Source organism: Centroberyx gerrardi, chromosome 12 (assembly GCF_048128805.1).
Source record: "Centroberyx gerrardi isolate f3 chromosome 12, fCenGer3.hap1.cur.20231027, whole genome shotgun sequence".
NCBI lineage: Eukaryota > Metazoa > Chordata > Actinopteri > Beryciformes > Berycidae > Centroberyx > Centroberyx gerrardi.
In genome coordinates, this window is record NC_136008.1 from 15278947 (window position 1) to 15291715 (window position 12769).

A 12769-nucleotide genomic window follows, 5' to 3' on the forward strand; every position below is an offset into this window, starting at 1 on the left:
TGTTAGGATACCAAACTCTTGCTTTACACATATTTCAGGGTGCTTCTTATAGTGAAAAACAACTATATAGTGCACTTATGCTACTCTAATGAGTCTATAGACAAAACAAGCTTCAGACTGTTTGTTCTTGGATTTTAATAGTGATAAGACATCCATGGACAATTTTTCTGTCAAACTGAGAGGGACATGACATTGCAGAGTTTTGAGTTTCTGAATGACACATCTAGAAAAAAAATAGAATCGATTCTGAAAAGACAACTTAATATGCATCCATAATAATAAAAAAACAAAAAAAACACTTCAGAGATACAGTAGGATATAGGTTTATAGAAGTTTGCTTAAAGGTTTTACAAACTTGTGACAGACACAGCTAAAATGGGTGTATATTGATTTTGTCACAACACTGTTGTGTGCATAGATTTTACCAAAAGTCATGAAGTGGTTCAAGTTTTAGGATACGGTAAGTAACTTGACACAGTGTATAAAAAATAGAGGTAGCATTAAAGAAGAGGCATTTCAGTGAGCATAGACTTCTAAATTGATTATAATACATCTACAGTCCAATTAAATGGTGCTTAGGCAAATTAAGGAAAAGCATAATAGTGGAAGCACAGTGTCAGGAATGTCAGTATACAATAATGGTGAAATTTATGAGCTAAATGTGACTGTGACAGCATAAACAGCATGAAGTGCATAACTTTAAAACTCAATGATTATTCAAGTCACATCAATGGCCATTGTATAACAGGAAATAATTCATACAAAAACAATAATTTACAGCTGAATTATTACATTCCAAGATGTTTTCAGTGTTATATAAGTTCCCAGTGACGATCCCCAAAACAACATTCATGTTGTTGTAGTAACAGTTGCAACCTAGGTTCTGCCTGCGGCACTCAACTGCTTTTTAATGAAGTCGCCGACCAGTATCTGAGGGCGTTGCTGGTAGCTGCGAAGAACTTCATGAGAGCTGATCAGCTGATCTCCTTTCAACCGGTCCAGTAATGTCACACACACCACAGCCGCTTCACACAACAAGAAATGAAAGTTAGGGACTACTACTCCTACACTTATAGGTGTCAAGAAAAGAAATTGTGTGTTTTGAGGCTTTGAAACATTAGTAACAGTAAAAGCTGATGTTGTGTCTTGTTTTGTCTTACCTTGTAAACCGCTCAGCTTGCACATGGCAGCAAACACTGAGGACTCCATTTCGATGTTGCGGACTCCTGCTTCATAGGCTTTAGCCAGGTAGTCCTGCTTATCCTTCTCAGAGTAGGAGCAGAAAGCTCCATCCAAACGGGCTTGGCCTGTGTAAATGTTAGATAGATGACATGCATGGCAGATAGAGACAAGGCTGAAGGTATATATTACCACTAAATCACTTCAACTGTCAATATGTCAATGAACTATTTGATTAACACATCAGTGCAGCAGAGCTCATACCTTCATAGAAATCCATCGTACACATGGTGTTGGCTATGACCGTCTCAAACTGGTTCAGCTCCTTACTGCACTGTAACAGCTCCTCAGTCAGGCCTTGGTCCAGATCTGTACTGCGCACCACCGTCTGCCCCAGGATCACCTGCTCAAACTTGGGCAGGAAGGTGGCATCCACAGACTGCTTGGTGACGACAACAGTGCCAGGCTCAAGCCCTGGAAACCAAAAAAGAAAAAAAAAGAAGGGCAGAGGAGATACAAAGAGCCTCAAAAGCAGTGGACAGCGACACATTTTGATACTGTGACAGGTATGGGTATGGCATATTTCCACTGATGTCAAGGTCAGAGTAGGTCAGAATTATTTTCAATAACCATCTTCAGAAGAAAAAATACTGTCACTCTTCTCTTATTCAGGAAACCCCATTGGAGAAAGACTTTATCATCACCCAATGGCCACAGAACATAGAAAGGTGTCTTTCCTGTTGTTGCTATCAAATGTAAGAGTGACTGAGTTGAGCTCCCTCTTGTGGCATAACTCTATCCCAAGATTAGAATATATAGCCTTATGGACAGTCCCATGTACACAAGTGTAATCTAAGAAAGTCTCTCCTCCACACTAAGCCATCTGATGCTAAGGAGATGTGACCATGCAGGGAGTCCAAGGAGTCTACTAATTTATTCTTATCAGTAAGTTGATTCACTGGATCATGGGGATGCTAATATCCTAGGAGGTGCAGCCAGTATTTGTGGTTTTATCAGTCAACTGCAGTATAATCAATGTGTTGGCTGAAATTAGCCATATGTGTAACTGAGAAAATATTTCCAAATAACCTTAAGCTTACCTATTCCACCTGAAGTCCCAATGCGAAAAATTGTAACATCTGTGCAGTGTGCATGGTGAAGGAGCTTTATCAGCTCATGCAACATGATGGAAATGGATGGGATGCCCATCCCATGCTGGAAGACAAGCAAAGCCATGTCACAGTCAGTTTTCCACATCTAATTAGTTTCTCCACTGGAGGGAGACTCACATTGATTGTTGGTACTCTGGCTTCTCATTGGGACTTTTTTTATTCTATAGTATGACTTATGCTACATGTATAACAGTGAGTATTTATCAGTTTTCATTCAAAGGCAACAAAATGAATATTACCTTTCATAAGCTGCCATGTTATAATGGAGGTGTGGCATATACAGTTTAGTCTAGGTGGCCTATTTGTTTACAATATTCTTGTGATAGCATACAGTTATCTTGAGGCTTTTATTCTTGTGATAGCATACAGTTATCTTGAGATTTTTGCTCTTACGTACACTGACAGACAGCACCGGGCCAACTTTGTACATGGCATAGCGGTCCGTCCCAGCACAGATATTTGGGTACTCCGATTTGGGGTCTTCCAAACCCAGCTCAGCAGCAATGTACTCAATGAAAGACTTCATTCTCCAGGGACTGCCACCAACACACACAAACTGAGAGAAAGACACAAAAACATAACAAGTAAATGTTGAATTATAGATGACCACGAAGGTATCATTTTACCAAATTTAAAATTAAATTAAAATTATTACTTTGACATTGCCAAATATAGCTGGCAAGTCGTGAGTTGCGGTTCCTAGATTGAAGTGGTAGAGAACGTCATCTTTCAGTTTGTCCAGGTGTGGATTGTGCACATAAACAGGGCTTGAGGGGGGAAAAAATCCAGGTTTAATGGGCTTCCATAATAAAGCTAGAGATAACAGTTTCTATTACATTGCCTGAGTTCAAATGCTGAATGTAAAGGAGATATAAACTGAGCACTGACAATGTTACATTCAAATTCCATAATTATTGGAACTGTTTGATAAAAGAAAAATATTCTTATGTGGTAAATTGCTAACAATAATGTAAAGGTGTAATTACTTAGTTATAAAAAGTTTGTAACAATAAAAAAAAAAAACTTGTTGTACTTTCAGGAAGCAAGTTATTACATCATTATCCTGACACACCCTCTAGTTCTCTCACTCCTGAAGTGTGGTAAGGTATTAAGTTGTAGCCTAAACTATGTAGCCTGTAAAATGAAAAAACAAGTATTTTCTACACATTGGGATATTAAATTCGGATTTAAGTAGCCTACTTGAAACGGGACCAAAACTTCTCACCTTTTGTAGCTTTTCTTGTCATCATTTGAGCCCATCTTCCTGGAAATAGTGCATTTGTCGGACCAAAATTATTAAATAGAAGGCAATAAAAACAAATTTGATAACATGTTAGCGTTACAATTACTGACTTCAATGTACAGGTTGTGAAGCCTAAACCCAAAACTCAACTGGCAATCCAATTCATACAATTAAAACACACTTTTCAATTAAGAGCGCTCGTCTCAAAGCCAGCTTAGTTTCTGTATCAGTCAAGTGAAAGCATTTCATCGCCACACAACAGAAAGAGAAAAGGTAACATTTTTATCTCCATCATAAGCCAATAAGACAGCCGAAGCCAATAAGCTACTTCTTTAAACAAGAGATACATTTACCTACGGGATGTAATCAGCTGTAATTCCCTCCGTTTCTTCCAAATGAATTTTGATCTCTGAATAACTGACAATGTTGCTGACGTCGAGACCGCGACGTGAGGCTCGAGCTCCAGCCTACAACTACGTGACACCGAGTCACGTCACGGGCGTCATAGCTGCAGCGGCGGTAGCCTACTGTGCCTCCGTCACGTACTACGGTGACTGGGCAGCAGCTGCGCAGTTACCACACTTACCGATGACCACTGAGAGGAAACATGGTATCATAATATTATTGCATAATATAGTTATTCAATTTTTACATAAACACACATCCCACAACAGTAAAGCTGGTTAAATGAGACCTTCATTGTGATTATAAGGAATAATATAACAATATTAGGCCTACTAATAATAATAATCATAATATTAAAACCTTCATGTAGGCTACTGAGCATTTCTCAAAACCTAGAAGTAGGCTACTACTACAAGTAGTAAAAGATAAATAAAAATGTGATAAATTTAAAGAATTCTAAAAGGCAAATTCATTAAAACAAATAGAACAAAATAAGTAAAAGCACGCTTTATAGCCTTTATAGAGAAAGACCATTCACAAGTTAGTGGACACATGCTCAAGAAGAAGCATTGCAACCCTTCCAGAAGCCTATGTTATGTGCTACAAGGTGAATTCAAATACTTTTGAACAATTTAATGTGAGATCTTAATAATATACCTCATTTGATTTTGACTAAATTTACTCCAGAGCATATAAAAACTCTGCTGACATAGATTTTTCATTAGTTTCTTATAGCCTAAAAAGTTTGAAATACTGTTAATAGTTCTGTCTTTCTTGATATTGGGATTTACAGTGGTCTATTATGGTGTATGGTTAACTAACAAAATACTTGCAGTGTAGAATATTTAGCTCACCATCGTTCACTGCATATTAAAGATGTGTCTGAAAGGGAAGGCTAGAACATGCATGAAAATATTGTTCAATATTGGGGGGGGGGGGGGTAAATATAGCTTTATAGTGATTAAATACCTGTAATATGAGATTTGTAAACTTAATTTCTTGCTGAGAGAGACCACTTGGGTTTGGCTTGGTTTGGATTCAACGTTGGTAGCTGTACCATTTTTAATGAGTCACTATCACACGCACAAAACAGAAACACAGAAAACATCAACAGACCAAATTGAGGGTCAAATAGTTCTTTATAAGTGAAAAAATGTACAAGTTTTAGTAAGACATCTTGAATCAAAATGTACAGCTGATGACAAACATCAATTCGGCCATCTTCACTTCAATAATGGTTGTTTTTTTGTTTTTTTTTACATTACTCAAATAAAATAGTCTGTGATACTGTTCAAGTCCTGAGTAAAATAGCAAAAATTGTCCAAACAATTTCTTTTAATGAAATCTTGCCACCAAAACTGAAAAGCTGCAGTGAATGTTAGGTTTAAAAAAACATAAATAAAATATAAATACTTCAATATAGCCAAAATTATTATTATTGTTATATAATTAGCAGAAAATTCAAGCAAAATGCCATACCCATAAGCACACAAAAGTGGATAGTTTTAGTATTATAAATTTGTGCAACTTCAAACTGTCTCTTTCAAAAAAATCTAAAAATCAACACAAAATATCAAGTTGTAGGCAAGAAAATATTAATTTCAACAACAACAAAAAAAAAACACTCTCTGGGGTGAACACCCGTGCAAAATTCTTAAGATGAGTCGAGCATTTCGAACTGTACTTTCATACTTGTTGGATCTTTCAAATGACCCCAAATTTCATTGGGGTAATAGGACAGTTGCACTATATAATGAATAACTGTAAACAGTACACAGACCTATAGTGTGTGAGTGAGCATCAACATGCAATTGCCTGATTAGCAAAATCAAAACTCAGCACTGTTAGTAAGAAAAAGGGATCTAACTATGACAGCTAGCACTTTGAGGTTTAGTCTTTAGTATTGTGGCTACATTGCAGCAAAACCAGCAACTGTCCAAACTTTCATATTACGCCATCCTAAAAACAGAAACAAGTATTGACACACAAAATCAGATTTTTTTTTTTACTGTTCATGTCTGTGACTTGATTGTGTTAACATAGGCCTACTGCACTGAATTCAACATAGTAAAGGCATCCACAGTCAAGCATATGACACTGATATCCAGGACAGCCAGTAATGAGTCAGAGCACATCAGGCCAATGATGTAAGAGACTGTAGATTTTATAACAAAGTGAAATACTGCTGTAAGTGTTCAAATAGGCATTTGGACTTCAATAATATGCATAATGAACATGAATTTTCATGTGCTTTGGCTTATTTTAGAATATCAAAAGTTAGCTTTCATGCCAAGTAGACATTCTAAAATTATACTCACATTTCTTCATTTCTTTCATGCAATGTCATTTCATGAAGGATCGGGAGCCCAGGATCTCTCTGTGAAGATGTTGAAAAAAAAAAAAAAACATAATTCAAGCCCATCCAAATAGCATAACAGCTACTTGTTTGATCAGATAGTGATGATACTGAGGTAAAGCTGAACACAAACACACAACTTACTGCCTTTTCTAAGACTATGGGATGCTCTGGCAAGTATTCCGGCTTCCTCTTGGCCACAGGAGAGCTTGCCAGTTCGATTAAAAAATCTCTTGTGTAAGATATTCTTCCTACAAAAAAACATATTCAAATCAGCCTGATAGCAATATCAAATCAGGCAAATACCAAAACCTGTCCTGTTTGGTTTTGTTTATAAATAACAACCTCCATTTCTAGCATTTAGGCTGTTTACTTGCTACTGCTACCTATCCCTAAAAATGTCTTCCTATGGCTCCTTTGTGTGCTTTGCTACTTGATGTTTGTCATTATGTTGTATACAGAACAGGTTAGTGTCAAAATTACTACAAATTAATACTTGAGTAAATAAGGGATACAATGTATGCTGAAAGCAGGCGCCTGCAGTTCAAACAAGACTGGTCACTAAGATAATTAAGCAACTAACATCCTATTATTAGGGTCATGTATAAAAAGCGCTGGACAGACCCAGTTGCCCATTATGTTGGCTACCACGGCTCGAAGAGGAGACCTCAGTGGCTCAGAGAGAGGGCCGGTGTTTGACAGGATTTTCTGTGACAAAGACTATTCAACTGCCTGATGTTTCGTGAGATTTGGGCCAATAGGGTAAATTTAACAGGTCACAATTAGGGGGGATGGGACGCTTTTCTCTGTTGCAGCCCCACTTTGTGATGAGTGATAAAACAAGTGATTTTTACATAAAGATCTTGCATAGCGAGCTTTAAGTGGTCAGAAGAGTCATCCTTCACACTGTTACCAACAAGCAGATGCAAAAATTGTCTACAAGCCCGAATGCTTGTTTCCCAAAGTGAAGGGTTCTAGCTGCTGTTATGGTAAACCTGTTAGTTTTAGAGTTAATTTTAAGATTTTACTTTTAAAGCACGGCTGGGTTTAGCCCTAAGCTAAGTGTTTTATTATTTTATCTTGTCTCATTTTATTTACTGTGAAGCACGTTGTGAACTCTGTTTTAGAAAAGTGCTAATAAAGTTTATTTGTATTTATTACTGTATGGAGTGCATTTTCCTGGTATGGTTTAGATCTACCGAACCTCTTAGCAGGCCAGGTACATGCCAGTACATACGAAGGCCTTCTGAGTGTTCATGTTCATCCTATAGTGAAGTATTTGCACCCTGATGGGAGTGGAGTCTTCTACGATTACATTGTAAATCATACACTATGGCTGTCCCAATCAACAGATGTCAACCCACTTGTGATATTCTTTTGGGATATTTTGCAGCAGGGCCTGAGACAGCGTTTTCCGCCACCAGACAAAATATCTTTCATCTTTTTAAATCAGACACCAAATGGTTTCTTGTGGAAGAATGGCTGACGCTGTTCTGCTTGAGGTGTTTCAACGCCCTATTAGCATACTTCATGTTGGTGATTACTTTATTTTAACTGTATCTTGTGTTTAGCATTGTCTTCTGAATCTTGTCTCAGTCTCTCGCTGTCTTTCTGTAATGTCCTTCCGTGTTGTCTGCCTGTCTAATTATTTTAGTTTTACCCCACTTTCCATCCAGTGGCCTTTTACCAAGCCACCATCGTAAATAAGAAATTGTAAGAACTGTTTAAATAAAAACACATAAGAGCACGACAATAAAAGTGTCTGTCATTCACAAAACCATGAGCTCTGATGCATAAATTCTCAGTTGTAAAATGTCTCATTAAAAGTTTAGATTGTCTTACCTTCTTTCTGTTTGTGGAGGTGGACAATCTTGTAGAATTGCTCTACATCAATAGTTGTCTTTGAAGAGGAAAATCAGAATACTGTTTGAGAAATACTTGGACTTGTCTAAAGCAATCGCTTAGCGAGCACATGATTCATTCACAACAGTCACTGGAATGCAGAATAATTTACTAGCGTGAATGAGGGAGGCTATAATATTGTCTTGTTTGGACACCAGTTGCTCACCTCTTGGTTTTCGGCCTCCATCAGCGCCTGTGCACATGTCTCAGCATTTCTCTTGGGCTCTGAATAAAGTAATATAAGGTGATATACTTCTTAGATTACCATAATAGAATTATTTGCAATGAAATATGAGCACAATAAAGTCAAAGTTGACATCCTTGATCAACCTGACAAGTTTCATACAAGCTTGTGCCAACTGCTTACCCTGGTCAATGTGGTTGCAGCGCCGCAGGGGTCTCGCAGGCTCCAGATGTTTTTGGAGGATCCTTCTCCTTGATACTTCCATTCTGAAGTCAATAAAGTTAATAAAGGTTGTTTTAGACTTAACACATGGTAGGTGGCTTGCTCCTCAAATTGAATCAGTGAGTAATATTAATGCTAACAGTACTAACGTTTGGTAACTTGCAGTGCTTCCCAAACTGGGGTCCGGGGACCATCAAGGGTCCTCCAGAGGGTTCCAGGGTGCCCCAGCATGTGAGCAATAATTTAATTTGACTGGTGTTTCACTCAACAGAGGTTAGCACAAATTGAGAATATATAGGAAAGACAATAGATATATGTGATATGAGATATTTAAAGATATGTTTCACTACACCCTCCCCATCTACAGCAGACTGTTATTTAATTCCATACTAAATCATTATTAACAACAAAAAAATTCTCAGATGGGGCTCCACAGGACAGAAAACTACACAGGTGAGAGTTTGTGGTCTATTGCTTATCTATTTAGGGGTCGTTGACTTGGAAAAGGTTTGGGAGTCCCTGATTTGGGGATGTCAAAGGTGTTATGTGGCATTTCCTAAGCTAACGTGAGCTAAAGTGGGTTTTTATGTTCTGTTGCATATTTCAGTTGAAATGCCAGCTAGCTTCTTTAGCTTAGGTAACGTTAGGTTGTCCCGTTAACGTTAATTAGTATTGTAACAGCAGTGGTTAACTGTTAGCTTAAGTTATCCATCCAAGGACACACCTTGGAAAACAGGTAGAAACTTCTCGTACCATTGGTGGCGAAAATGTTAAATGGTGGGCATCTGTTGTAAAGGTAATAACTCAAAAGGCAGGCGGCTAACATTAGCGGCACAACTCTTTAAATTAAAGCTATATTCACGAATGAATCACTGCTTAGCACTAGCTGGTTAGTTTCGCTAGCAGTCATGCACAACTTCGCATATTAACACGATCTGCTAACCTAACCTGGTTGTTAGCACATGTAACGTTAACTTTGAAAATAAGAGCTGATGTAAAAACATCAACTCAGCGATCCTATAGTACTAGCAACATTGACATGATAACTAGTTTCAAAGGCAAGGTTACCAGCTGTGTTGTTGTCATCTGTCATTTTACATTTCAAAGAAGAAGTTAAAGTTGATTTACATTACATTCACCTGTATCCTCCAGTTCTGTTGTTACTCCCCGAGCGTGGTTCCTCTTGGAGCTCGCCCCTCCGGTGTCAAGTTAGCCAGAATAATCATACCACTTCCGGTCCCAGCTTTCAAAATAAAACCTTACTGACGAATATATTTTGTAACATTACAGCAATAGTGATAGAAAGTACCAAAGTGAAAATTGAATGTTCTAGGAATCTCTAGTAAATGTATCTGCATTTTTTTTCCCCTAAAATGTTCTTTTTACGGCATATCCAAGTTGGCATTTGTAGGGCTGCCAAAAGAAAAGAAAACTCAAACTCAAAGGCAAATACTCTTTCACTACGAAGTACCAGGCACCGTAATACATTAATGTTTTTAGTATCTATTTTAGAGAGTTTCACTCCGTGTTGAATGTAATGAGTCCATTGAGTTTTTATTACATGTGTTTTTGTTGTTCGGTAAACCCAATAGCCTACCACTTTTCGGGTGACATGTTTTACGATTTTATTTTGAAGACATCCGGTACTATTCTAGCTATCTCTGGCGGCCTTGACTCTCTCTCGCCACTAATCCAAAACGATGCTGCACTTTCCCAAATCCCAAAATGTGATGATGTTGCTCCACGAAGGAACCCTCTTTAATCTGAGGGATAGGCGGGGCTATATTTCCCATGTAGACAACGTGGGTAATAATTTAGTAATCTGTAATATGTAATTTGTTTTGTAATCCCGTTTTTATAATCCTTGGATAATCAAATTGTAAAAAATAAAGTAACTGTAGGCCTAATCGGACATTGCAGTTACATTATCAGTTGTCCTTTCCATTCAAGTATGATACTTTGCACTTCCAAAACTGTTGGGACTCTTCTAATACTATAGTAGCCTAATTTTAAAAGTTTATTTGTATTCTTATTATAACATAGAATTTACATAGGCCTTTATGGCGCTAGCAGCAAGTCTTCACGTATTATAGGCCTTGCAGTTTATGGACGTTCCTTTTATTTTACAGAATTTTGTAATTCCAATAAAAGTGCTATACAAACTATTATTGATTAGGCTACTCCGTGAATAAATTAATATAAGTATTCATTACATAAAATTATGAATAATAATAATATAAACTGACAGTAGCTGATCCACTGTACCCTCTTTAGAAGAGAGGAACTAAAAATCACATGCAACTGGCTGTTTATGGTGGCATTTCCATTACACAACTCGGAAGAATACATGAGAACGTGCACGCAGGAGTCCCTGCAAGGGAATGGCAGGTGGCAGCAAGCGCAGCGGTGCAGGTACTTCCAGCAAGCACAATAACAGCTCTCGCGCAAGAGGGAACTTCAAGCCTTTGTGAGCAATATTGCAACTTGAAAACAGATCTTCATAACTGAGCACACACATCTGAAGGAGCAAGCAAAGTTAATTCCCCACACACAATTCCTCTGCATGTTTTTCTGCACTCAAGTTTCATTTAGTTGTGACAGTTGGGCCAGTCTAAGCCATGGGCCATTGTGTCCATACATTTCTTTGTCAGAAAGTGTGCTGTGATTGGCTGTCTGTTACCCTCTGAAGCAGAAAACATGGCAGTCTCCTTATAGCACAACCAGGCCCATCAGGCATGTGGGTACTACTACACTAGGTGTAAACACTAAGTATCTAGGGAAACTGTGTCCATTTGACCTTTTAGCTTCTCTCAACAAACTACCATCTCTCGGAGCTACCTAGTCACTTTAAACCAGGCATGAACAACCTGAGACTTAATCTCATATCATGGTATAGTTTAGGGATAAAAACTGGTAAAATATATTCAAATTCAAGAGTCACCCAATGACACTCCTTCCTCAAATTTCCTCAATAGCTCTCCCTCTTTCACTGGGGTGCATCAAGTATGGGTTGTGGTATTAACAATTTTTGAATAAATCAGACATACGCATTATTTTCAGTCAAGTAGTGGCAAGCCAAAATGAATTACTGACATTTATGTGTTCATTTTGAGAGGGTGGATTACTATGCGACACCAACAAAAGATGTTTATTAACAAGTGAGAAGCCCAATCATCTTTGGCCATGTTCTGCCTCAAAATCAATTTACGCAGTACTGACTAGAGATAGATTTTGTTTTCAGGATCAGAAAACTCAAATCCTCACAGACTGCCAAACCTGCAAAATAATTCCTAAAATAAATAATTCTATTACAATAGGCCCTTTTCACTTTCTGTTTCTCAATGCTTCTGCATTGAGAAACCGGTGCGTTACAACTTCCTGTGGCCAGCTATGGCCTTCACTAAATCACTCCACAACCTGCCCAAAATGTTTAATTTGTTACATTATGTATCTAGTGCTAGTAACCATTACAATTTTGTTGCTTTGGTTGGATTGGTTTGTCAATAAGTTGCAAAAAGAAACTTGCCACAGGAAGTTGTAATGCACCAGTTTAGCTGTTACCATGACAATGTGAAAAGGACCTATTCAACAATAAAAGTTAGAGATGGTGAGGAAAGAATGGGCACACTTTAGAACTGCTGAAATTTAACAGATTCACTACATCTCACACTGGTCAGTTATTAAATACTAAACATTTGGACACTTTTCCACTGCTGGCTGAGAAGACTCAAAATACTACACAAATTGGGTTTAAATGCGAGTAGGTATGTGTACTTTCTCCAGAACAATTTTTGTGCAATCAAATTGCATTGTCTTTTACATCAAACAAAAATAATGGTTAGTAAGAGACTAATTTTGAAACTGGTTTGCCACCATTTGACTTTTATATACATTTTGGAAGCAGTAATTTATTGAAGAACTCAGCCCATTTGTCCGTCATCAGTCTTTTGAACTTCCTACAACTCATTTTACAAGTCTGTCTAGTTTCATAATCTTTGTGCCATTAAATAGCCAGAATTCATAATTGTGAATATGAAATATGCTAACAAAAGTATGATTATAAATAGTCATGGTTTTAAGTGAACCTGCTTGACTGGCTGCTGGTA

At 37.6% G+C, this 12769-nt stretch overlaps 2 protein-coding genes across 6 annotated transcripts; both read right to left on the reverse strand.

Annotated features, from left to right (window-relative positions):
• Positions 1-117: 117 nt before the first annotated feature.
• Positions 118-4056, reverse strand: upp1 (uridine phosphorylase 1). Of its 2 annotated transcripts, none has more exons than XM_071915865.2 (8): positions 3948-4056; positions 3577-3615; positions 3007-3118; positions 2749-2907; positions 2280-2394; positions 1444-1653; positions 1161-1307; positions 118-1025 (listed from the first exon to the last, which is right to left on the reverse strand). In XM_071915865.2, the coding sequence occupies exons 2-8, from the start codon at positions 3609-3611 to the stop codon at positions 877-879; spliced, it is 927 nt and encodes a 308-aa protein (XP_071771966.1). In that variant the 5' UTR covers positions 3612-3615; positions 3948-4056; the 3' UTR covers positions 118-876. The 2 variants fall into 2 exon arrangements, with proteins under 2 accessions (XP_071771966.1, XP_071771967.1); XM_071915866.2 differs by having other exon boundaries at positions 3952-4043.
• Positions 4057-5141: 1085 nt separating this feature from the next.
• On the reverse strand, positions 5142-9871 carry gra (granulito). 4 transcript variants are annotated; one of them, XM_078287127.1, is made up of 8 exons: positions 9792-9829; positions 8813-8915; positions 8625-8707; positions 8424-8482; positions 8198-8255; positions 6500-6606; positions 6318-6376; positions 5142-5958 (listed from the first exon to the last, which is right to left on the reverse strand). In XM_078287127.1, exons 3-8 carry the CDS (start codon positions 8704-8706, stop codon positions 5949-5951), a joined length of 375 nt encoding a protein of 124 aa, XP_078143253.1. In that variant the 5' UTR covers position 8707; positions 8813-8915; positions 9792-9829; the 3' UTR covers positions 5142-5948. The 4 variants fall into 4 exon arrangements, with proteins under 4 accessions (XP_078143253.1, XP_078143251.1, XP_078143252.1 ...); XM_078287125.1 differs by lacking the exon at positions 8813-8915 and having other exon boundaries at positions 9792-9871; XM_078287126.1 differs by lacking the exon at positions 8813-8915 and having other exon boundaries at positions 9803-9857.
• Positions 9872-12769: the final 2898 nt, after the last annotated feature.